Source organism: Somniosus microcephalus, chromosome 3 (genome assembly GCF_052327205.1).
Source record: "Somniosus microcephalus isolate GS21.2 chromosome 3, FLI_Smic_1.0, whole genome shotgun sequence".
Classification (NCBI taxonomy): Eukaryota; Metazoa; Chordata; class Chondrichthyes; order Squaliformes; family Somniosidae; genus Somniosus; species Somniosus microcephalus.
This window is the reverse complement of record NC_140989.1, coordinates 73,987,305-74,014,469: the sequence shown is the minus strand read 5'-3', so window position 1 is coordinate 74,014,469 and position 27,165 is coordinate 73,987,305. Positions and strand designations below refer to the sequence as shown.

General features: G+C 44.6%; 1 protein-coding gene across 7 annotated transcripts in view; it reads right to left on the bottom strand.

Moving 5' to 3' along the window:
• ush2a (Usher syndrome 2A (autosomal recessive, mild)) overlaps positions 1-27,165 on the bottom strand; it is a 1,396,947-nt gene that overhangs the window by 712,500 nt on the left and 657,282 nt on the right. For all 7 annotated transcript variants that reach the window (XM_085981146.1, XM_085981156.1, XM_085981149.1 and 4 more), the window contains 2 exons: positions 25,793-25,952; positions 16,826-16,997 (listed from right to left, as the gene is read on the bottom strand). In XM_085981146.1, the coding sequence (XP_085837272.1) occupies positions 16,826-16,997; positions 25,793-25,952 (332 nt within the window). The remainder of the gene's footprint in view (positions 1-16,825; positions 16,998-25,792; positions 25,953-27,165) is intronic.

Here is a 27,165-nt window from a genome sequence, read left to right as displayed (position 1 = left end):
TGTGGAATAATCACTCGTGCTCCCCACAACACGCAACCATCCTGCACACCCAGCTCTGTCTTCCTGACACTGTAAGGTATGAAATCAGTCCCTTCCGGATGCTGTGGCCAACCCCTCATCACATATTCTCGGACTTTAGACAGTACTGGATCTTTACCGGTCCATGTCCTTACTTGTTCTGCGGTCACAATTGCCGTGTCCGTGTCCTCCAACATCAAAACTCTGTCCACTGGAGCTGCACGGATAGGTGTACCTGGCAGGGGAAGACGGCTCAAGGCATCTGCATTCCCATGGTACTTGCCCGCCTTGTAAACGATGACATACTCATATGCCCTGAACGTCACTGCCCACCTCTGGATCCGGGGTGACACCATCTGTGGTACTGCTTTCATTTCATTAAAAAGAGATAGAAGAGGTTTATGATCGGTGCATATGGTGAATTTCCTGCCATATATGTACTTGTGAAACCTCTGTAACCCAAACATTACTGCTAACCCCTCTTTATCTAACTGGGAATAGTTTTTTTCTGCTGGTGTCAGAGTTCGAGACATAAACCCTGTTGGTCTTTCTGTTCCATCTTCCAAGCTGTGTGAAAGAACCGCCCCCACCCCATAAGGTGAAGCATCACAAGAGAGAATGATGTCTTTCTCTGCATTGTAGTGAACCAGCACATCCGAGGACAGCATCAGTTTCTTGGACTGTTCAAATGAAACCCTCTGTTCCTCTTCCCACTGCCACTGTGTCTCCTTACGCAGAAGTTTGTGAAGAGGTGCTAACACTGTTGCCAAGTTTGGTAAAAATCTGTTAGAATAGTTTAGCAGTCCCAGGTAAGCTTTTAACTCCGTCACATTGGTAGGAGCTGGGGCCTCCTGTAGTGCTTGTACCTTCTCCTTGATTGGATGAAGCCCGGTGGCATCCACTCTGTGTCCCAGGAACACGGCCTCATTCCCCAGGAAAGTGCACTTACTCCTCTTGAGCCAGAACCCAGCCTTATCCAATCTTTGTAGTACCTCTCTCAGAGTGCTCAGATGCTCCTGGTCGGTTCTTCCCGTCACCAGAATATCATCCAGATAGATTGAAACATGTGGGATCCCTTGCAGTACACCCTCGATAGTCCTCTGGAAAATAGCTGGACTAGATGAGACACCGAATGGTAAGCGGTTATAGGTAAACAAACCCTTGTGTGTATTTATGGTTACATACTTCTTGGATTCCTCATCTAGTGTAATCTGCAAGTATGCATGACTCATATCCAGCTTCGTGAATTTCTTTCCTCCAGCCAGGTTTGCAAAGAAATCCTCTGTTTTGGGAATAGGATACTGTTCTAGTTTAGACACCCTATTTACAGTCAATTTATAATCTCCACAGAGTCTTACCGAATTGTCCGGTTTTAAAACAGGTACAATGGGAGCTGCCCATTCTGAACATGTCACGGGTTCCAGAATGTTCTCTCTCAAAAGACGGTCAAGCTCAGCCTCTACCTTCGGTTTCATGGCATACGGCACAGGTCATTGTTTAAAAAACCTTGGCAGTGCCTCCTTGTCTACATACATTTTAGCTGGGGGGCCATTAAATGTGCCAAGTTCTTCCTTGAACACGTTCTCATGTTCAATCAACACTTCTTGCAAAGACAACTGTTTGCCTCCCTCTATTTGATTTATTGCTCCCCAATCTAATTTAAGTTCTTGTATCCAGCCCCGACCTAACAAGTTTGGTCCGGTACCCGATACTATAACTACAGGTAGCTGTTCCACGGTGTCCCTGTGTTGCACAGTTACAGTAGCTGTACCCAATGTCGCCACTCGTTCACCGGTATATGTTTTATGCTGCATAGAGCAAGACTTTAACTCTGGAACTTTTGCACGGTTCCACAATTTTGAGTACTCCTCCCTGTTCATTATGGTCACACCGCATCCTGTATCCACTTCAAAGTTGACCTTCGAGTCATTTACTGTCAGTTGCAAAGTGATAGGATCCACTTTTGGAATGTTCTCTACCATACTATGCATTATGAACATGTCGTCTTCTTTCTCAGCTTCTTCGCTGATGTGATGTGCTCCCTGTTTTTTCACTTCAATTCCTAGGTTTTGCTTTCCTCCCCCTTTTGGTTTGTATTCCTCCATGGTTGCTTTTGCCCTGCATGCACGTTTTATATATCCTTTTTTCCCACACTTGTGGCACTTTTCCTCCAGAAACCTACATTCCCTCGCCAGGTGATCACCATTGCATCTATAACATGCCTTTACATGCTCACGTTGTGGTTTCTGATGCATATTTAACTTGTGCACAACCTGACCTGCAACTTGCTTTGTAGTAGCCCAGTCTGAACCTTGTATTTCTTTTACATCTCGGTTCACTGACTCTATGGCTTGAGCAAGTTCCAATGCTTTTTCATACGTAAGCCCAGTCTCGGACAATAATCTCCTCTGCATTTGATCATCCATTATCCCGCAAACTAGCCTATCTCTCAGCATGTCTTTCAGGTTGTTCCCGTAATTGCAATCGTGTGCCAATTTTTGCAACACCGCTACATAATCCAATACAGTCTCTCCCGGTTTTCTGTTCCGTGAATTAAATTTGAAACGCTGCACAATCTCACTCGGTCTGGGATTGAAATGGTCCTTTAGCAAATCCACTAAGTCAGCAAATGATCTGTCTCCAGGATTTTCAGGACTGCATAAGTTTCTCATTAAACTATACATCTGACTTCCCACGGAAGTGAGCAAAATAGCTCACCTTTTTCCGACATCATTTATATCATTTGCTTCAAAGAAATGCATCAGCAACTCGCAGTACTCATCTCAGGTCTGCGTCTGAACATCAAAAGCAGAGATCTTTTCTACTGTAGCAGCCATGATCCTCTATTCAGTGCTCCTTTTCCATATTTTTTTGTCAAGATGTGATCTGTTGATCCTCGTCGCCAATATGTGATATCCAAGTGGTAAGGTCAGAAACTGAGAGAAGCGAGATATTAGGAACAAAACCCAACTGTTTATTTACCCGGTGTAGCAGAGAAACATCTCTTACAGGCTGCAAGCAAAACACACAATTCTTACTGCACGATGGCAAGATGGAGGATTCACCTCTGAGTCATACCCATAATGCAATGCCACATTACCATATAAACTGGTGTACCAGGACATTGAATACATGACCCATTACCTTAAATACTGGTGAATGTGAATCCTTAATATTTGGCTCCATCTAGTGGATAACTTAAACATTACATCCCAGATTACTATAACATGCATGGGTCTGCTTCAGCTGAGGTATTTAAAGGAACACTGCAAAGATGACAGTTGAAGGATTGTGGAGGAGGGAGGAAGGAATAAAGAATGGAGTCTCAATATGCAAAGGCTGTGCCTGCCCAGGTGCAGGTGGAGCACTCTTTGGCGGGGCCCTCACAGGCTCCAAACCCTAGAGGACATCAACCTTGAACATCTCAACAGTCAGAACAGGGATGTAAGCACCCTGCCTCTACCTCTGTTGAAGCCACAGGGATTGCAAGACGTAGGAGTAGTTGGAAAAGGAAGATGAAAGTTTAGTAGTTACACAAGGATATGCATATTACACAATGTTACACTGTTAAGTTTATGAATAAATTTTAATCCACATCAAAATTATTTCTTTGCATCACTTTCCTGTCTTGTCTATTTTTGCCTGCCACCTGGCAAGTGCCCTTCTCAGTTCCTTTGGACTCTTGCACACACCTACATAATTCTCTTTTTGTGGTTGCAGACGAGCTGCACATTGATGGAGGGGAAGCCCTTACGGTTCACAAACACTGCTGGGTGATCTGGTGGTGCACGGATTGCCACGTGTGCAGTCGATGGCTCCCTGCACACGTGGAAAGCCAGAGTTGAAAACCCATGCGCATACTCATTCTGACTGGACTCATCGTTGGCAAAGTGTACATAATTGCCTGCCCTGACAAACATGGCATTGATCACCTGTGTGATGCATTTGTGGGTGGCCGATTGCAAAATCCTGCATATGTCTCCTGGTTAAGTGAATTGGCAATAAGGTGGTAGACGGAGTATAATGTGGGGAAATGTGAGGTTATTCACTTTGGTAGGAAGAATAGAAAAACAGAATATTTTTTAAATGGTGAGAAACTTTCAAATGTTGGTATTCAGCGAGATTTGGGTGTCCTTGTGCAAGAAACACAGAAAGCTAGCATACAGGTACAGCAAGCAATAAAAAGAAAATAAAAGGGGCAAAGAGCAAGTAATAGAATAGATTGGCAGCTAACATAAAAGGAAACTCAAAAGTCCTCTATATAGGCATATAAATAGTAATCGGGTAGTAAGAGGAGGGGTGGGGCCGATTAGGGACCAAAAAGGAGAGCTACGCATAGAGGTAGAGGGCATAGCTGAGGTACTAAATAAGTACTTTGCATCTGTCTTTACCAAGGAAGAAGATGCTGCCAAAGTCATAGGGAAAGTGGAGGCAGGGGAGATACTGGATGGGATAAAAATTGATAAAAGAGGAGGTGGTAGAAAGGCTGGCTGTACTTAAAAGACTTGAGTGTACAGGGCACAATTTCAAAATTTGCAGATGACACAAAACTTGGAAGTATAGTGAACAGTGAGGAGGATAGTGATAGACTTCAAGAGGACATAGACAGGCTGGTGGAATGGGCGGACAAGTGGCAGATGAAATTTAACTCAGAAAAGTGCGAAGTGATACATTTTGGTAGGAAGAATGAGGAGAGGCAATATAAACTAAAGGATACAATCCTAAAGTGGGTACATGAGCAGAGAGACCGGGGGTATATATGCACAAATCACTGAAGGTGGCAGGGCATGTTGAGAAAGCGGTTAAAAAAGCATACTAGATCCCTGGCCTTCATAAATAGGGGCATAGAATACAAAAGCAAGGAAGTTATGATGAACATGTATAAAACACTGGTTCGGCCTCAACTGGAGTATTGTGTCCAATTCTGGGCACCGCACTTTAAGAGGATGTGAAGGCCTTAGAGAGGGTGCAGAAAAGATTCATGAGAATGATTCCAGGGATGAGGGACTTCAGTTACGTGGATAGACCAGTGAAGCTGGGGTTGTTCTCCTAAGAGCAGAGAAGTTTGAGAGGAGATTTGATAGAGGTGTTCAAAATCATGAGGGGTCTAGACAGAGTAGATAGAGAGAAACTGTTCCCATTGGCGGAAGGGTCGAGAACTAGAGGACACAAATTTAAGTTGATTGGCAAAAGAACCAAAGGCGACATGAGGAAAAACTTTTTTACGCAGCGAGTGGTTAGGATCTGGAATGCACTGCTCGACAGGGTTGTGGAGGCAGACTTAATAACTGCTTTCAAAAGGGAATTGGATAAGTACCTGAAGGAAAAAATTTGCAGGGCTACAGGGAAAGGGCGGGGGAGTGGGACGAACTGAAGTGCTCTTGCCGAGAGCCCGCACGGGCTCGAGGGACCAAATGGCCTCTTTCTGTGCTGTAACCATTCTATGATATAGAAACATAGAAGATAGGAGCAGGAGTAGGCCATTCGGCCCCTCAAACCTGCTCTGCCATTCAATGAGATCATGGCTGATCATTCAAATTCAGTACCCTGGTCCTGCCTTCTCTCCATATCCCTTTAGCCTTAAGAAATATATCCAACTCCTTCTTGAATATATTTAATGAATTGGCCTCTACTGCCTTCTTTGCTAGAGAATTCCACAGGTTCACCACTCTCTGGGTGAAGAAATGCCTCCTCATCTCTGTCCTAAATGGCTTACCCCTTATCCTTAGACTGTGTCTCCTGGTTCTGGACTCCCCGACCATCGGGAACATCCTTCCAGCATCTAGTCTGTCTAGTCCTGTTAGAATTTTATAAGTTTCGATGAGATCCCCTCTCATTCTTCTAAACTCCAGCAAGTATAAGCCCAATCGACCCAATCTCTCCTCATACGTCATTCCTGCCATCTCAGGAATTAGCCTGGTGAATCTTCGCTGCACTCCTTCCATGGCAATAACATCATTCCTCAGATAAGGTGACCAGAACTGCACACAGTACTCAAGATGTGGTCTCACCAAGGCCCTGTACAACTGCAGCAAGACATCCTTGTTCCCGTACTCAAACCCTCTCGCTACGAAGGCCAACATACCATTTGCCTTCCTAACCGCCTGCTGCACCTGCATGCTTACTTTCAGCGACTGGTGCACAAGGACGCTCAGGTCTCGTTGCACTTCCCCTTCTCCCAATCTATTGCCATTCAGATAATAATCTGCCTTCCTGTTTTTGACACCAAAGTGGATAACCTCGCATTTATCCACGTTATATTGCATCTGCCATGCTTCTGCCCAATCACCCAACCTGTCCAAATCATACTGGAGTTTCTCGGCATCCTCCTCACAGCACACACGCCCACCCAGCTTTGTGTCGTCAGCAAACTTGGAGATATTACATCTAGTTCCCTCATCCAGATCATTAATATATATTGTGCATAGCTGGGGTCCAAGGGCCGATCCCTGCGGTACCCCACTAGTCACTGCCTGCCACTCGGAAAAAGAGCCGTTTATTCCAACTCTTTGCTTTCTGTCTGCCAACCAGTTCTCTATCCAAGTCAATACCTTGCCGCCAATCCCATGTGCCTTAATTTTACACGCTAATCTCTTATGCGGGACCTTATCGAAAGCCTTTTGAAAATCCAAATACACCACATCCACTGGTTCTCCCTTATCTATTTTACCAGTTACATCCTCAAAAAATTCCAGTAGATTAGTCAAGCACAATTTACCTTTTGTAAATCCATGTTGACTTTGTCCGATCCAGTCACTTTTTTCCAAGTGCTCTGCTATTACATCCTTTATAATGGACTCTAGCATTTTCCCCACTACTGATGTCAGGCTTACCGGTCTGTAATTCCCCGTATTCTCTCTACCACCCTTTTTGAACATGGGGTAACATTAGCTACCCGCCAATCCATGGGTACTGTTCCAGAGTCTATCGAATTTTGGAAGATGACCAGCAATGCATCTACTATTTCTAGGGCCACTTCCTTAAGTACCCTAGGATGTAGATTATCAGGCCCTGGGGATTTATAGGTCATCAATCCCATCAATTTCCCTAATAATACTGATTTCTATCAGTTCCTCCCTTTCATTAGACCCTATGTTCCCGACATCTTTGGGAGGTTATTTGTGTCCTCCTTTGTGAAGACCGAACCAAAGTATGTATTTAATTGGTTAACCATTTCTTTGTTCCCCATTATAAATTCCCCTGATTCTGACTGCAAGGCACCTACGTTTGACTTCACTAATCTTTTTCTCTTCGCATATCTATAAAAGCTTTTAGTCAGTTTTTATGTTCCCAGCTAGCTTACTCTCATATTCTATTTTCCCCCCTCTTAATTAATCCCTTTGTCCTCCTTTGTTGAATCTTAAACTGCTCCCAATTCTCAGGTTTACTGCTTTTTCTGGCCAATTTATATGTCCTCTCCTTGGATTTTATGCTATCCCTAATTTCCCTTGTTAGCCACAGTTGAGTCACCTTTTTGGTTTTATTTTTATGCCAAACTGGGATGAACAAATTCTGTAGTTCATCCATGTGATCTTTGAATGTTTGCCATTGCCCATCCACCGTCAACCCTTTGAGTGACATTCCCCAATCAATCCTACCCAACTCGCGCCTCATACCATCGCAGTTTCCTTTATTTAAATTCAGGACCCTAGTCTCTGAGTCAACTACTTCACTCTCCATCTTAATGAAGAATTCTATCATATTATGATCGCTCTGACCCAAGGGGCCTCGCACAACAAGATTGCTAATTAATCCTTTCTCATTGCATAATACCCAGTCTAAGATGGCCTGATCTCTGGTTGGTTCCTCGACATATTGGTCCAGGAAACCATCCCGTATACATTCCAGGAATTCCTCCTCCACAGTATTGTTACTAATTTGGTTAGCCCAATCTATATGTAGATTAAAGTCACCCATGATAACTGCTGTGCCCTTATTGCACGCTTCTCTAATTTCCCGTTTAATGCCATCCCCGACCTCCGCATTACTGTTTGGAGGTCTATATACCACTCCCACTAACGTTTTCTGCCCCTTGGTATTTCTCAGTTCTACCCATACAGATTCCACATCATCAGAGCTAACATACTTCCTTTCAATTGTGTTAATCCCTTCTTTAACCAGCAATGCTACCCCACCTCCTTTTCCCCTATCTTTCCTGAATATTGAATACCCCTGGATGTTGAGTTCCCAGCCTTGGCCACCCTGGAGCCATGTTTCTGTAATCCCAATCATATCATATTCGTTTACCTTTATTTGCGCAGCTAATTCATCCACCTTATTACGAATGCTCCTCGCATTAAGACACAAAGCCTTCAGGCTTGTTTTTTTAACGCTCTTAGATCTTTTAGAATTATTATTTACTGTGGCCATGTTTGATTTAAACCCTGGATTTGTCTGCCTGACACTTTTGTTTTTCTCCTTCCTGTCTTTTGCTTTTATCCTTGTTTCCCTTTCTAGCCCTCTAGTTATAAAGGCTAACATTCCATTAGCCTTTTTGATTATTTTCTGTATCTACTACATTTTAGTGATCTGCATACATGGACCCCCAATCTTTTTAGACCTCCACTATTCCTAGCTTTTCACCTTTAAAAAAAATATTTGGATCTATCTTGTTTTGGTCCAAAATGGATGACCTTACCCTTACCTACATTGAGATCCATTTGGCACAGTTTTGTCGACTCACTTAATCTATCAACGTCTCTTTGTAATTTTATGCTCCCGTCTACACTACTTACTATGCCACTAACCTTTGTGTCATTGGCAAACTTGGATATATGGTTCTCTAATGTATTATCTAATTCATTAATAAATGTAGTTTATAGTTGAGGCATCACGAGTCACTTCCTTCCAATTCAAGTACATACTTATTATCCCTACTCCCTGTCTTCTACCGCCTAACCAATCTCCTAGCCAGGTCAATAATTTGCCTTCAATTTCATGAGCTTTAATTTTAGCTAACAGTCTCTTATGTGGAACCTTATCGAATGTTTATGGAAGTCCATATAAACTACATCCATAGACACTTCCCTTTCTACTACTTTAGTTACTTCCTCAAAAAAGTCAATTAGGTCCATTAGACCTTTACAAATCCATGTTGGCTCTCTCTAATCAGCTCCAATTTCTTTAAGTGCTCAGTTACTCTGTCCTTAATTATAGATTCCAATAAATTACCCACAACAGCTGTTAGACTAACATGTCTATAATTTCTTGGTTTCTCTCTCTCACCTTTCTTAATTAATGAAGTTACATTTGCAATTTTCCAATCTAAAGGGATAATTCCCGAAACAAGAGAGTTTTGGAACATTATGGCTAAAACATCTGCAATTTCTTCACTTTAAAACATTTTATTCATTATTAGTTTTCTTAGAATGTCAGACATATTATCCTCTGCCTCTACTGTAAAGACTGACACAAAGTAATTATTCAACAAGTCTGCAATATGACCAGCATTTGTTTTTAAAGGGCCCATATTAACCTTTTTCTTCTAATATAACTCTAAAAACTTTTAATGTTAATCTTGATATCCCTCGCAAGTTTCTTTTCGTATTCCTTTTTGCAGCTCTTACTATCTTTTTTTAACCTTCCTTTGCTGTTCTTTATATCTCTTCCAACCTCTGGATCTATACTATTCTTTGCCCTTTTGTATGTTCTTCCCTTTAATTTTGTTATCTCTCATCTCTTTTGTCAGGCATGGCTGTTTTATTTGGTAAAGTAGAGATCCTGCCCCTTAGGAGAATATGCTGGTCCTGTAGGAATGTCTAGTTCCTATCCAAAAGACTGAGGTCCACTCAGGCGATCAAATAAACAAGGTTTAATGAAAACTAACAGAGTTTAACGGATAACTACAGGAGAACATCGAATATAGGTCTAGTCAGTTCGGAGGCTCCACGAGGACTGCTTGGGTGGTCCCGTGGCTGACGCCATGACGTCATCACGTCTTTCCCCGCTGGTGGGGGATCACGTGATGAACGGCGTGACGTCATCGCGTTTACCCGCGCTATTAAAGTGATCGCGCTCTGTACATGTAAACAGTGAAAACCAAGATACAGACTCAGGCTGTAGCTAACATATTATTAAAGGGAATTATATACAATTGATCGGAGTCCCTTAGTGGCTCCGCCACATGCGCGCCCCCAGAATTGTCTTTAATAGCAAAAGTAAAACGGCGAGGAGGCCTGACAAGCCTGTCAGATCGACTTTTGTAGCCTTGAAGTGGAAGCTGATGGACGGCGGGCGAGCTGGCGGGCGGTTGCGTTTGATCTGGCACGGCGACTGTGGGCGGTTGGCCACGTTTCGGCGGTTGTGCAATCTCGACTGGGCGGTCAAGGTCCAAGTGAGCCGGCTTCAACCGGTCAACCGAAATGTGGTCCGGTTTACCTCCGATAGCGACTGAAAAAGTTTTGTCTCCCGGCTCTATCATGCGGAAAGGACCAGTGTAAGAGGGTTTGAGCGGATCGCGATGAGCGTCGTGGCGGATATACACATAGTCGGCGTTCTTCAGCTCAGCTGGGACGTGGGAGCTCTGTAAGCAGTGATGTGACGTAGGCACTGGAACGAAAAAACTGGCCGCCTCCTGGTGGCTGATGAGCTGCTGGGATGCGGACCATGGCTCGGTTGGAGTCGGAAGGAAATCCCCTGGTACACGTAGCGGCTGGCCATATACGAGCTCCGCCGAGGACGATTGAAGATCTTCTTTAGGCGCCATACGAAGACCCAAAAAAGGACCCATGGAAGCCTGTTCACCCAGCCCGCGCCTTGAAGGCTGGCTCGCAGTGCGGCTTTGAGCGACCTGTGGAATCGTTCGCACAGGCCATTTGCCTGTGGATGGTAGGCAGTGGTGCGATGTAGCTTGACGCCGAGCCCCTAAGCCACAGCATTCTAGAGCTCAGAAGAAAACTGCAGCCCACGATCAGACGAGATGTCCGCCGGTACCCCGAAACGGGCGACCCAAGAGGAGATGAATGCCCTGGCGACGTCTGCGGAAGTGGTGGATGACAAAGGAACCACCTCCGGCCATCGAGTGGTGCGGTCCACCATTGTAAGAAGATGAGTAAACCCGTGCGAAGGCGGAAGTGGCCCCACCAGGTCCACATGCACATGATCAAACCTACGTTCCAGAACAGCGAAAGTGGCCAATGAAGCCTTGACGTGATGCTGCACCTTGGCCTTTTGGCAGACCACGCAGGTTTTGGCCCAGTCGCGAACATCCATGTGCATGCCCTGCCACACGAATTTGGACGACATCAGCCGTTGCGAGGCCTTCATGCCAGGGTGCGACAACCCGTGTATGGCATCAAAAACCTTTCGGCGCCAGGCAACCGGCACGATAGGGTGAGGATCTCCTACGGAGACGTCGCAGAGTAGCATAGTGCCCGCGGCATGGAATTTGACGTCGGCCACTTGGAGGCTAGAGGGGTTGGTTCTGTAAGATTGGACTTCCGGATCCGAGGCTTGATCCGCAGCCATGAGGGCATAGTCGATGCCGAGCTGGACTGCATGAACGGTTACACGGGAGAGGCAATCCGCCACCAGGTTGTCTTTACCGGACACATGCTGAATGTCAGTGGTGAATTCTGAGATAAACGTCAACTGACGTTGTTGCCGAGCTGACCACGGTTCGGCGGTCTTGGCCATAGCGAACGTTAGTGGCTTATGGTCCACAAAAGCCGTGAACGGACGTCCCTCTAGCAAGAACCGGAAATGGCGGATGGCCAGAAAAAGGGCCAGCAACTCCTGGACGAACGTGCTGTACTTCCGTTCGTTTCGCCGTAGTTGATGGCTGAAAAACGCCAGCGGTTGCCACGTCCCATGCACCCACTGTTCCTGCACTGCGCCGATGGCGTAGTCTGACGCGTAGGTGGTAAGGGCCATGGTGGCACCTGGCAGCGGGTGCGCCAGCATGGTTGCGTTGGCTAAGGCGCCTTTTGTGTCGACGAACGCCCGGTCCATGTCGCCCATCCAGCTAATCGGATCCTTGCCGGACTTGCCCTTGAGGGCCTCATACAGGGGCTGCATGAGCAGAGCTGCATTAGGGACGAACCGGTGATAAAAATTTACCATCCCGAGGAACTCCTGCAGGGCCTTGACGGTCTGCGGGCGCGGGAACGAAGTAACTGCCTCCACCTTCGTTTGCAGGGGAATTGCGCCGTCCAATGTGATCCGATGGCCTAAGAAATCAATCTGCTGCAGGCCGAACTGGCACTTGGCTGGGTTGATGATCAAGCCGTGTTGACTGAGGCGGCTAAAGAGGGTGCGCAAATGGCAGATGTGCTCCTCTTTATTAGGGCTGGCGATAAGGAGGTCGTCGAGGTAGACGAATAGAAACTTGAGGTGCCGAAGCACGGAGTCCATCAAGCGCTGGAAAGCCTGTGCAGCATTCTTCAATCCAAACGGCATCCGCAGAAATTCAAACAGGCCGAATGGGGTGATGACTGCAGTTTTCGGGACATCTTGCGGGTGTACGGGGACCTGGTGGTAGCCACGGACAAGGTCAACTTTTGAAAAAATGGTATTTCCCGCCAAATTGGCAGAGAAATCCTGAATATGAGGAATCGGGTACTGATCAGGAGTAGTGGCGTCGTTCAGGCATTGGTAGTCGCCGCAAGGCCGCCATCCGCTGCCAGGATTCGGAACAATGTGGAGAGGCAAAGACCAGGGACTATTCGACCGGCGAATAATCCCTAGCCGCTCCATCGTGTCGAACTCCGCTTTCGCAGCCGCGAGCTTCCCAGGTTCGAGGCGCCGGGCCAGTGCGTAGACCGGGGAGCCAGTAGTGGTGATGTGATGTTCGACACCATGTTTCGTGGCCGTGGAAGAGAAAGTGGGTCTGGTCAGGTCTGGGAAATCTCCGAGGAGGCGAGTGAAGTCATCCGGAGGTGGGAACGCACAGGAGAGAGTGCGCGACACGGCGTTACCGCGGTGGCACGGGATGGAGTGAAAAGTGGCCGCATTGATCAATCGGCGGTGCCATACATCCTCCAGGAGGCCGTTGGCGCACAAAAAATCCGTCCCGAGGATGGCTTGAGAGACTTTGGCTGTGATGAAATCCCAGTAAAACCGCTGGCCGCCGAAGCACACCTGGACCCGCGGTCTTCCGAAGGTCCGAATGGCCCCGCCATTAGCTGCCTCGAGGGAGGGGCCGTGCCCCCCGGCTTGTAGATCCAGATTTGACGCGGGTAGGGTGCTACACTGCGCCCCGGTGTCGCAGAGGAAACGTCGACCAGATAGGGAGTCGGTGATGAAGAGGAGTTTTCCCGAATTACCGATTGCCATCGCAGCCACGGGGCGCTCGTTATAACCGGTCCTCTTTCGACAGGGTTGCTGCTGTTTTTTTTTTGAGCGAAAAGCTGCAGGGAGGGTGGCAGCATCTTGCTTTCGCGCCAAAACGGGCGTGGTAGAAGCACAACTCCGCAGGTTGAGGGGCTGGAGCAGCATCTGTGGGGGATGGGCGCCTCGTGGCAGCAGAGTACTGCCGTGTCACCACGAAGATCTTGTCCGCATCGGCAGCCAGCTCTGCACAGTCTGTGACTTCCGACCTGGCTAGGGCAGCCTGAACTTGCTCCGGTAGCTGGCTGAGGAATAGCTCCCTGAAGAGGAAGCATTCTGGTTTGGAGCCCAGGAGCGTGAGCATTTGGCTCATGAGCTCGGACGGCTTGGAGTCCCCGAGGCCGGGCATAGCGAGCAGCCGGTGGGCGCGCTCTGATTTCGTGAGCCCGAAGACCTGTAACAACCATGCCTTTATCGTTTCATACTTGCGATCTTCTGGTGGATTACCAAGCAGGCTGACGATCTACGAGGCTGTGGCGCTGTTGAGGGCGGAGACCACGTAATAGTAACGGGTCTGATCCGCAACGATGTTCCTGATAGCGAACTGGGCCTCAGCCTGGATGAACCACACGGCTGGCTGTTGCTCCCAGAACTGTGGTAGCTTCAAAGCAACGGCGTTCAATTCCATGTTCAGTAACTTCTGCGAAAACCGTTCGCAAAAGTCGGGGTCACCAATGTAGGAATGTCTAGTTCCTATCCAAAAGACTGAGGTCCACTCAGGCGATCAAATAAACGAGGTTTAATGAAAACTAACAAGGGGAGAAATTGGGCGAGTAGCACCACCTGTTAGCGCCTAAAGAGGCAGTCAGTGGCTGTAGCGCCACTGGCTGCGCCACCCACGATATTGAGTTGGGGCGATAATGGTGGCGTTAGCCTGTTGCACTGCGCCGCCACCGATGACGTCATCGGTGTGCGCAGCGCCCCATTAGTGATATTTGGTAGCGAACGCCGCAGTTGCGCCGTTTGTTACCCGCGCCCGGTTCACGGGGCCTTGCTGTGCCGGCAGCTGCGCAAGTTAAGGTGGAGGTGCGGGGCGGCCACCTTTTTCGGCGGCCGCCTGCCAGCACCTCCGTCCCCCTGACCCCCCCCCCGCGGCATTGCCGGCTGTTTCCCGAGAGCCCGGCACTTCTCCTTGGTGCCGGGCTCGTTTGCCGGCACTCGCGAGCGGGGATCGCGCTGTTGCAGGCCCCTCCCCCTTAACAGTGGGAGGAAGGCCTGCAGTACCGCAGCGTGCTGTGCCGCAGCGTGTGGCGCTGCGGCACGTTGCGCTGTGATATTCAGTTTCAGCGCCCTAAGAGGGACGCGGAGCGCCTCGAGCCTTGCCCCGTCTCCCTCTAGGGGCAATGAAACTGAATATCTGACGATCGCTAAAGCCTCGAACACTGCGCTAAATCCTGCGCTCAGGCGACTTTGGCGCCCCAACCCAATTTCTGGGCCAGAGAGTTTAATGGATAACTACAGGAGAACATCAAATATAGGTCTAGTCAGTTCGGAGGCTCCACGAGGACTGCTTGGGCGGTCCCGTGGCTGACGTCATGACGTCATCACGTTTTCCTGCCAGTGGGGGATCACGTGATGAACGGTGTGACGTCATCGCGTTTACCCGCGCTATTAAAGTGATCACGCTCTGTACATGTAAACAGTGAAAACCAAGATACAGACTCAGGCTGTAGCTAACATATTATTAAAGGGAATTATATACAATTGATCGGAGTCCCTTAGTGGCTCCGCCACAGTCCTGCATTAAGAACATAAGAAATAGGAGCAGGAGTAGGCCAATCGGCCCCTCGAGCCTGCTCCGCTATTCAATAAGATCATGGCTGATCTGATCCTAACTGCCAGTCTACTATCACAGAACCATCTCCTGAATCTAACAGAATTAGACACACGAAATAGGAGCAGGATCTGGCTACACGGCCCCTGGGCCCGCTCCGCTACCCACAGGGCCATGTCCGATCCGAACCTAGACTCATGTCCAAATTCCTGCCCGCTCCCCGTAACCCTTAATTCCCTTTACTTCTAGGAAACTGTCTATTTCTGTTTTAAATTTATGTAATGATGTAGCTTCTACAGCTTTTTGGGGCAGCATATTCCATGGACCTACCACCCTCTGAGTGAAGTAGTTCCTCCTCATCTCAGTTTTGAAAGAGCAGCCCTTTATTCTAAGACTATGCCCCCTAGTTCTAGTTTCACCCATCATCGGGAACATCCTCCCCGCATCCACCTGATCCAACCCCTTCACAATCTTATATGTTTCAATAAGATCGCCTCTCATTCTTCTGAACTCCAATGAGTAGAGTCCCAATCTACTCAACCTCTCCTCATATGTCCATCCCCTCATCCCCGGGATTAACCGAGTGAACCTTCTTTGTACTGACTCGAGAGCAAGTATGTCTTTTCTTAAGTATGGACACCAAAACTGTACGCAGTATTCCAGGTGCGGTCTCACCAATACCTTGTACAACTGAAGCAATACCTCCCTATTTTTATATTCTATCCCCCTAGCAATAAAAGCCAACATTCCATTGGCCTTCTTAATCACTTGCTGCACCTGCATACTAACTTTTTGAGTTTCGTGCACCAGGACCCCCAGATCCCTTTGTACTTCAGTACTTTCCAGTTTCTTGCCATTAAGATAATAACTTTCTCTACGATTTTTCCTGCCAAAGTGCATAACCTCACACTTTCCAGTATTGTATTCCATCTGCCAAATCTCTGCCCACTTACTTAGCCTGTCTATGTCCCCTTGCAGGTTTTTTATGTCCTCCTCACTCACTACTTTCCCTCCCATCTTAGTATCATCTGCAAACTTTGATATGTTACACTCAGTCCCCTCCTCCAAATCGTTAATATAGATTGTAAAGAGTTGGGGACCCAGCACTGACCCCTGCGGAACACCACTAGTTACTGATTGCCAGTCTGAGAATGAACCATTTATCCCAACTCTCTGCCTTCTGTTAGATAGCCAATCCTCTATCCATGCCAGAATATTACCCCCAATCCCGTGAATTTAAACTGAATTCTTTTTTGAACACCTCTCACTGTTCATCTGTTGTTTTACCCGATAATAGTTTTGACTAGTTTGCTGTCGGCAAACTCTGTCTCAGCCCGTTAAAAGTTAGCCTTACCAAAATCTAGAATTTTAGGAGACTAAGATACAGCGATTCAGTCACAGGACCCTGAGAGGAGTGGAGAGATTCTTTATTCCACAAATGCAGTGTTCTTATTTTAATTAGACAAGAAATCCAAAATCCAAAGTGACCAAATTGGGCAAAATTTGCAAATGAACACAAAATGATGCAATTTGGGCCAATTTGGATTACAAACTCAGCTACGTCATTACAGCTGTCCAGATATGAACATACCTGGGCAGTGGATCACACACCAATAGGTCGTTATTTGTATGCAAGTCCTCGCCAGGTTGTTAAAAAGCCCTCAACATTGTCTTAAACATTTTTAATTTAAAAAAATGGATACTCACAGAAAGTTTTATGAAGTATCTCATCCCAGGAACAAGTTGTTTCAGAGTGAACTCCAAGAACAGGTCGGAGCTATTATACATCACATCTCCGTTGCTCAAATTGTCTTCGGTGGTCAAAACATATAGCAAGTAGCGCTCAAGATCCCCATTAATTTCTGCAGGTGCCCTCCATCTAAATTGCATAAAAATATAATTTAGTAAGGCTCTGAATAAATCTGTAAACAATTAATTTATGGTTGGTATAAATAAATTTGTTCATTTGCTTATATATAGAAGCAATTCTACAGAGTTTATTTAAACTATTTATATTGGATTTTACGACATTTTAGGAAACCATAGTACTGATTTTCACTTTGCTACCACCCTGTTTTTAAATGTAAATGGGGCAGTAGGGGAACAAAAATTTAAAAAAACCATCGCAGACTGACCACTGGAGGTGCATCTATTCCGATTTTCAGGTGGACCTTGTTTTAAAGGGCCAGTGATTCCACCAACAACAACCAGGGGCCTCATTAATATGTTAAACTGCCTGACCTGTTGAGTATTTCCAGTATTTTCTGTTTTTATTTCAAATCACACAGTTTGGACCCCAATGCAATTTCAGGTCAAGAGGAAACAAATGCTGCCAAGGCTGATTTCACAAACCCTCCACAAACCATGGGTTGTACAGGCTGGGAGGTGTCCATTTGTAGCACTAATTTTTGTTCAAAACACTGATCACTAATATTCTAATGAGCTGGATCACTTTCCACACTTGTGCTGAGTCTGGAAGAGATTTTATGTTCTGAAAGTTAGAACAGTGGAAGGCAGTGAAGACAGGTGCCATGGGAGTCAGTTACTGAGAAGGATCATGGCACTTGATATAAATTTTAAAACCATGAGCTCGCAACAGCCGGCAGCTGCATAAGAACATAAGAAATAAGAGCAGGAGTGGGCCATACAGTCCCTTGAGCCTACTCCGCCATTCAATAAGATCATGGCTGATCATCGACCTCAACTCCACTTTCCCGCCCAATCTCCATATCCTTTGATTCCCCTAGAGTCCAAAAATCTATCTATCTCAGCCTTGAATATACTCAAAGACTCAGCATTCACAGCCCTCGGGGGCAGAGAATTCCAAAGATTCACAACCCTCTGAGTGAAGAAATTCCTCCTCATCTCAGACTGCAGTAAAGATAACTGGGGTCACATATATCACGGTTCATTCATCGTCGCTGGGTCAAAATCCTGGAAATCCCTGCCGAACAGCACTGTGGGAGTACTTTCACCACATGGACTGCAGCAGTTCAAAAAGGCAGCTGACCGCCATCTTCTCAAGTGCAATTAGGGATGGAAAATAAATGCTGGCCTTGCCAGTGACACCCACATCCTGCGAATGAATACATTTAAAAAATACTAATTGAGATAGGCTACCACAGCTTGCCAGAAAACTTTGCAGACAAAAAGTTAGAAGAAACATAGCTTCCTACAAGTCAAGTACCTGCAAATTAGGATCTAATTGGGATTTCTATAAACATCAATTGAATTTTTTCTGGTTTGGTTACTAACAAAATCTGATGCCAAAATGGGAAGAAAAAGAATTAAGGCACATGCCAGAATGAGCCTTCACATATAACAGAATTGGTTAAACTCATCTAAATTCCCAAGACATGAATTAAAATTTTGAGGTCCCAATGCTAAGGAAATAAGAGCAGAGCATGACTACCATAACGCTTGCCAACTTCTTGCTATGCAGACTTTCCAGCATTTTTTGTCAGCACCCACTTAATGTTTCAAGACAAGCTGCTGACCAAAGAAAGGGCGGGACATTGCTGGTCAGTGGTGCTTAAAAGGCTATGGCTGCTTAAAGTTAATTGACCACATATCTGCAGAGAAAAACATCTTTGCAAAAATAGTAAATATGTTAAAAAAGTGAAAGCTTAAATAAATGTGGAGGCTAGGCTTCAAAATCCATGGGGCCATTTGCGCTGGTGTTGCGCTCCAGAGGTGAGACTTCCACATATCGATATTTTCTAGCACTGGCTCCACCGTAAATTGAGGGATTGGTTCATTTAAATGTCCATTGATGGCTCAGTAATGTAACTCCCAGCTACAACACTGGCATCTATCTGACAATGTGGAAAACTGCCCAGGTATGTCCTGCCCACAAAATACAGGACAAATTCAATCCGGCCAATTACCACCCAATCGATCTACTCTCAATCATCAGCAAAGTGATGGAAACTGTAATCGACAGTGCTATCAAGCAGCACTTAATCACCAATAACCTGCTCACTGATGCCCAGTTTGGGTTCTGCCAGGACCACTCGGCTGCAGATCTCATTACAGCCTTGGTCCAAACATGGACAAAGGAGCTGAATTCCAGAGGTGAGGCGAGAGTGATTGCCCTTGACATCCAGGCAGCATTTGACCGAGTGTGGCATCAAGGAGCCCTCGTAAAACTGAAGTCAATGGGAATTGGGGGGAAAACTGTCCACTGGCTGAAGTCATACCTAGTACAAACGAGGTCAATCATCACAGCTCCAGGACATCGCTGCAGGAGTTCCTCAGGGCAGTGTCCTAGGCCCAACCATCTTCAGCTGCTTCATCAATGACCTTCCCTCCAACATAAGCTCAGAAATGGGGATGTTCGCAGATGACTGCGCAGTGTTCAGTGCCATTCACAACTCCTCAGATAATGAAGCAGTCCATACCCGCATGAAACAAGACCTGGACGACATTCAGGCTTCGGCTGATAAGTGGCAGGTAACATTCACGCCACACAAGTGCCAGGCAATGACTATCTCCAACAACCGAGAGTCTAACCACCACCCCTTGACATTTAACGGCATTACCATCGCCGAGTCCCCCAACAACATCCACATCCTGGAGGTCACCATTGACCAGAAACTTAAGTGGACCAACCACATTAGTACTGTGGCAACAAGAGCAGGTCAGAGGCTAGGTATTCTGCGGCAAGTGTCTCACCTCCCGACTCCCCAAAGCCTTTCTACAAGGCACAAGTAAGGAGTGTGATGGAATACTCTCCACTTGCCTGGATAAGTGCAGCTCCAAGAACATTCAAGAAGCTTGACACAATCCAGGTCAAAGCAGCCTGCTTGATTGGCACCCCATCCACCACCTTAAACATTCACTCCCTCCATCACCGGTGTACCGTGGCTGCAATGTGTACCATCTACAAGATGCACTGCAGCAACTTGCCAAGGCTTCTTTGGCAGCACCTCCCAAATCCACAACCTCTACCACCTAGAAAGACAAGGGCAGCAGGCGCATGGGAACACCACCAAGTCACACACCATCCTGACTTGGAAGTATATTGTCGTTCCTTCATTGTTGCTGGGTCAAAATCCTGGAACTCCCTCCCTCCCTCCCAAATCTTCACTGGACTGCAGCAGTTCAAGGCGGCGGCTCACCATCACCCTCTCTAGGGCAATTAGGGATGGGCAATAAATGCTGGCCTTGCCAGTGACGCCCACATCCCATGAATGAATTTTAAAAAAACATGGAGGTAGTGCATTGGGGAGGCTTGTAAATTAGGAATGCAGCTTTTACAAAGCCAAGAATGACTGAAGATTGCAGTAGCAGGCTGGGGGAGCGGCAGGTCCATTGCAAAGTGTTTGGCACAGTTTGTTGACTTCAGGTAGCTGTAATTGACTGGTCATATGCAGTTTTGTGCAAATTTTAAATCATGTCTTCAACTCAAGGAACTAGCAGAGTCATCCAAAGAAGGGAGAAAGGCATTGCAATAAGGCAGAAAAGAAGAGCACACAATTTCAATGAGACTGACCTTTAGAGGCTCCTGGATGAGATTTAACAAAGGGGGGAAATGATTGCTGGATGTCCATAGGAGAATTTAGTGATGAGTAACATACCAGAGTTAGTTAATAATTAACAGTAAGGGAATATCTTGGGAATAATGACCATATGATTGAATTTGATAATGGCCCGTATTTTCCGCCCCCCACGGGTGCGTATACACCCGTAGGGGCCTCGCAAGTGCCGGTTTCAGGCATGAGACGCACATGCGCTGAAAACCGACACTTCCGATCTATCAAGAATTCTCTTGCCTGCCTGGGAGAAGGGCCTCTGTGGGCAGAGAGTTCCACTTTCTGCCGAACCTCCGCCCGCTGAAATCCTTTAAAAATCTTACGCCTGGTGAAAGCAGCGCAAGGCCTGCTTTTACCAGCATAAGAGTTTAAAAAAGTAAAAAAATTATTTTTTTTCAAACTCATTTATAATTTAAAAAATACTTTTTTAAAAAAAGGTAAGGTTATTTTTAGCTCCGTAAAAAACTTTAATTTTTTTTCAAAAAATTAAATTTTTGTTTAAAATATTTAATTTAATGTAATTTTAAATATGTGATTTAAAAAAATTATTTAATGTTTTAGTGTGTTTTTTGAGTGATCCCCATTCATACTTTTGACAGAACTATGCGGAGAGACCTGTCAAAAGTGTGAAGGGGGATTCCTTTCTTTGATTGGTTCCCCATGGCCCATGTGATCCCAGGGATGCTTGCAAACTGCCTGTGCCCCTGGGATACCTGGGCCTCTGCGCGCGCACACCAAGAGAGGCCCAGGATCGGAAGTGTCGGGACCTACGGAGCCAGCAGGTAAGTGCGTAGATTTTTCCAGATCGGAGGCATCCGCACGCAGGAAGCCTCCGATCTGAAAATCCGGCACATTAGGTTTGAGAAGGAGTAGGGAGAGTCACAAACCCAGGTTTTAAATTTAAGTAAGGCAAACTTCAAAGGGATGAGACATAAATTGACCACAGTAAACTGGGCTGAAGTATGGGAAGCATTCAAAGAAGTATTTGGTACGTTACAAAACCAGTACATACCCCTAAAAGGCAAAGATTCCAATTGTGCAGTTAAGTAACCATGGTCAACAAAAGAGGCGAGAGACAATATCAAGCTAAAAGAAAAGGCTTACACAAATGCATATAAAAGTGAAAATCTGGCAGGATGGGAGCACCATAAAAAGCAACAAAGGGATACAAAGAAAATATTCAATTGTAATATGAAAAAACCTGCAAGGGATATTAAAGCTAACAGAAAAAGTTTTAATAAATATATTAAGAGAAAGAGCATGGTAAAGGGGAATGTGGACTCATTGAAGACAGGTGAGACTAGCATTAAAAGTAACATTGCATGTTACAAAACCATAAAAAGTGGAAACAATGCACTGGGGTTCATTTCTAGAGGAATCAGATTCAAAAGCAGAGAAGTTATGTTAAACTTATATAGAAACTTGGTTAGACCACACTTGGCATACTGTGCATAGTTCTAGTCTCCAAATTAAAAAAGGGGTATAGAAGCACTCGAGAGGATGATACCAGACTGGGAGGGTACAACTATCAGGAAGACTGAGCAGGCTGGGGCTCTTTTCTCTAGAAAAGAAAAGACTGAGATGTGACCTGATAGAGGTCCTTAAAATTACAAAGGATTTTGATAGGGTAGACATAGAGAGGATGTTTCTGTTTGTGGGAAAGTCCAAAACTAGGGCCCATTAATAAATCCAGTAAAGAATTCAGAAGAAACTTCTTTATTCAGAGAGTGGTGAGAATGTGCAACCCGTTACCACATGAAGTGGTTGCGGGGAATAGCATGGATTTATTTAAGGGGAAGCTTGATAAGTACATGAGAGAGAAAGGAATAGAAGGTTATTCTGATATGGTGAGACAAAGTAAATAGAGTGAGGGGAGGCTCTTGTGGAGCATTATCACTGGCATAGACTGGTTGAGCAATTTGCCTGTTTCTGTGCTGTAAATTCTATATAACAATAATGGAATAAGAAAATAGCAGACTCGCTAAATGAATATTTTGTATTCATTTTCACAGTGGAGGAAGCGGGTAGTAAAGCAGCAGTACAAGGGAACCTAAAATAAGCTGAGGGGAGGAATTTAATGGATTTAATATAAGTAAAAAAAGGTAATAAAGAAAATAATGGGACTTAAACTAAATAAAAGAACCTGATGGTTTCCACCCCAGCGTATTTTAAAAAAAAGTGAGGAAATTGCAGATATATTAGTCATAATTTTCTAAAGCTCTCTAGATTCAGGAATTGAGCCTTTGGATAAGGAAATTGCAAATGTCACTCCATTATTTAAGAAGGGAATGTCACTCCATTATTTAAGAAGGGAATGAGTGAAAAAACAGGTAACTACAGACATGTCAGTTTAACATCAACAGTGAGGAATTTAAACAGAAAATGCTGGAAATACTCAGGTCAGGTAGCATCTGTGGAGAGAAAAACAGAGTTAACGCTTCAGGTCGATGATTCAGCATTTTCTGTTTTTATTTTAGATTTCCAGCATCCACAGTATTTTGCTTTTGTGTTACTAGAATCTATCATCAGTGACAGAGTGACTGAGTACTTGGACAGTTATCAGTTGATCAAAGAGCGTGAGCATGGATTTGTGTAGGGGAGGTTATATCTGACTAATCTAGTTGAATTTATGAGGAGGTCACTAGCATGGTGGATAGGGGAGTGTCTATGGATGTTGCCCATATGGACTTCCAAAAGGCATGAACTTGCTATCACCCGTTTTACACCAGCCAAGTCAAGATCTACCCCTCCTGTCTACAACTGAGGTTCTGCATGCATTTCTACAACCTTGGTCTCAGTGCCTTCCTCTGACAAATGGTTGCATCTTCCCTCTGTTCCATGGTAATGTCACTTTGTATGACAAAGTTGTGCAATGTACAACATACTACTATGATCATTGAGTGTTTGGTTGGAATATACAGGAATGCCTATCCCCTCTAATCTGTTCAAGCGATGGAACCTTTATTCTAGCATTCTGATGATATGTTCCACTACGATCCTGTAGGCAGCATCTACTTTATTATATTGCTCTTCTGCTCGAGTTTTGTGGCTGTCTCAAGAATGCCATGTGCCAGTGCTGTAGAAGATATCCTAAGTCTCCAACAAACTATCACCCCATCAGTTTTTTTTGGTCAACTGGGTGTTTGATACATGCAGAAACATATCACCATGTTTAAGAGTCTCCAAATCAAGCTACTAAGCAATCTACATCTGTAGAATTTCTTTTTTCCTGTTACAAAGTTCACATATTCTATAGCACTACAACCCACTTATCTAAATCCACAGTGCTCAGGCAGAGGTTAGCAGATTCCAGATTTAGGGATCTCAAGTTTGCAGCAGTCTAATTCTGAAATTTAACCAGTTAAAATTGCATAATTTTCTGCTGCTTGTCCACCTTGGACCACTCGTTAGGGAATCAGTGAGCAAGACAGTCTGGTTAATCATCAATAATGCCCTGGAATACTGCAAACCCACCAGGTCCAGATATTGAATTATTAAATCTATCACAGAGGCTTGACTTGGTTCTGAACTTCCATCACTGGGGATGTCACCTAGGGCCATCTCAATCCCAAAGAGACCCTGCTCTCCTCCTCCTCCTCAAGGAGTTAGTCACTAGTTGGTTATTGGACAACTGACAAATGTGCGTTTGAGCCATCGCTATGTGAACAGCATCTGCCAGGAGCTCCTCATAACTGACATAGTGAACAGCACAACTCACTACAAAATGTGTGAGTACACTACCATCCTCATGACCACAGCAGGATACAAGCCACACCCTATCTAATGGTGATTCCATCGATTGAGGTACAAAGCTTCACCAATGGCTGCTTCCTGCTTCCTTCTTTGCATCTTGGTCTATAGAAGCAGGTGATTGGGTAAGGACATGTGGTAACAATCCACCTTAGGTGTAAATGCATCTCTGCCTCATCCCTCCTCAGATCTTCCTCTAAAACAATACAATTAGAGGTATACACAGAAGAATGTTACCTTTGGAATTATGGTTGCAGCAACATAGACTGCAACTGCCAACAAGCTACAGATACAAAATATAGCACCCGTCTAACAAATTGGAAAAATGCAAAATGTAGGACAAACTAGAAGCCATGCATGGAAAATATGCAAAATTCTGAACATAAACTCATTACTGTAAGAAAATGATCTTATAAAGTTACTAAAGGCACTCACCAAATGGCTAACCGTTGCTTTCCTCCATCGCACATTTAAAAGGGGCTCACATATTCTTGGTAAAAAGCAGGGAAATGGGAGAATCGGGTACTTTGCATCCATTAAAAAAATGTGAGGCCAAAATGTGCAATAGCCTGTGTACAAATAGGGCCCTGGGTGCATAAAACCACTCTCCGAAAAATGAGCCAGAAGTAGACGTAAGGCCTGTTTGCACGATTCACCAACCCAACTCCATTAGTTACAATATATAGATTTGCTATTCAATTAATATAAAATAAGAACAATTCCTTTGCCCTAAAAATCTCACATGATTTACAGCTTGTACTATACAATCCTATAATCCATTGTAAAAATCCTATATAATTTATAGCTTCTACTATAGAGTCCCATTAAATCCTACATTTCATAATAAAAATCCTATATGATTTCCAGATAGCTTTTTATGAGCCTACAGATTTATGACAAGTGTATCCCTAGGATATATTTGGGCAAGCTTAGTGATCTACTCCTTTTGACTTTAGCAATTTCAGATGTTAGTTATCTGCAGGCTTTTGCCATCATGTAGCATTGGAAAAAAAACTATGAAATAATTAAATAAATAAATCAATTTTTATTACAATCCTGAAACAGATGTATTTCTTTCTCTTATAAATGTAATGGTACCTTATAATTTCAAAGGAGATGAAATAATTTTTCTTTCTAAATTTCAACACTGTAGAAAACATCTCTTCAAAATGTAGATAGCTAACTTGATTGCATAAATCCAGGAATGATATTAAGTTGGCTTCTGAACAGCAAATGATAATCAAAGGTTCACAGTATCACTAAACTAATCACTTTGATGCATTTAATCATGTTAAATTAAATTTTCTGTCACAAACTCCATCCTAATTGAACCCTCTAGAGAATTTTACATAATGCAGTACATAAATGGCCTGTAGCAAAGGCTACTTACTGCACATATATGCTTCTTGAGTCCAGGACAGTCAGGGCTGGTGCATCAACATAAGAAGGTGGCAGCTGTGCTGTGAGCAAGGTGACCTGGGAACTGTTTGTACAGCCAATAACTGTGCATGCTGCAAGCACAAACCGATGTAGGGAGTAGACTGTTAACCCTGTATAAAGAGATCATCCATTTTCAATTTACCATTTGTGATTGAGCACACTAAAAATATTGTAGATAACGGTCAGTATTACCATATTGTGATGATGTTTTATTATTCATTTTAATGTTCTTTATGTTAAACATAGTAATTCAACTGCTGAACTTTGTAGACCAAGCTTGAATTTCTATTGCACACAAGAGTTGGGTGATAGTGTGATGAATATTTCTGAAACCTACAATTTTGAGTAAATATAGTAACTATATACTGGGAATTTCCTTCGAGTTCAACCACATTAAATTCACCAACAGTCCAGCGGAAACCTCGTTTACACATATAAAAGGGCTTTCTGCTGCACTTTGGAGGAAATTCCCAGTTTTGTTATGACTTTTGCAATTTCTTTTTCATTTCATGGGGAGCCTTTCTTGGTGTTCACATCTGCATACCTTCCTTCAGTTGCAGAGCCAAGTATTTTCTATCATGTTCAACATCAGTGAGGTACAATTTTCCATTCACTGAAGTAAATCTGGCTCTTAACTGAGTAAACACGGAACCATTATGTACCAAATACTGTATGACAAAATGTGACATAGAATTATCACTTTGTACAGTAGAATTGGAGGTGAAGCTGAATTATGAAAGAAACTAATCGCATTTGACATAATGAACAGATAAGTGCTTACTACTGGATGGAAAGTGAACATTTCATTGCCAAGCTCTGTCATTTTTCAGTAAGTTGGATGGAGTCAGGCCACGTTGCAAACAATTGTGATTAACTTTACATCTTTTTTGTTGTTTTTTTCCTGTGGAGTTTTTAGAAACTATATTTTTGTTTTAAACAAGAAGCACTTATGACAACATTCAGGGAAATGGCTTAGAGTTGTTGCTGAGCATGACAGACCGAGGAGGTGTAATTAACCTACACAGTGAAAATGACATGGGCCCATATTTTCTGATGCCTACGGGTGTGTACACACCCGTAGGGACATTGGAAATGCCGGTTTCAGGCATGTGAAGCGCATGCGCTGAAAACTGGCATTTCCAATCTGTCAAGAATGCTCTTGACAGATCGGACGCCTGCCCTGGAGAAGGGCCACTGCGGGCGGATAGTTCCGCTTTCTACAGAACCTCTGCCTGCTGAAAACCCTTAGAAATCTTACGCCTGGTAAAAGCAGCGTAAGGCCTGCTTTTACCAGCATAAGAGTTTTAAAAAGTTTTTTAAAAT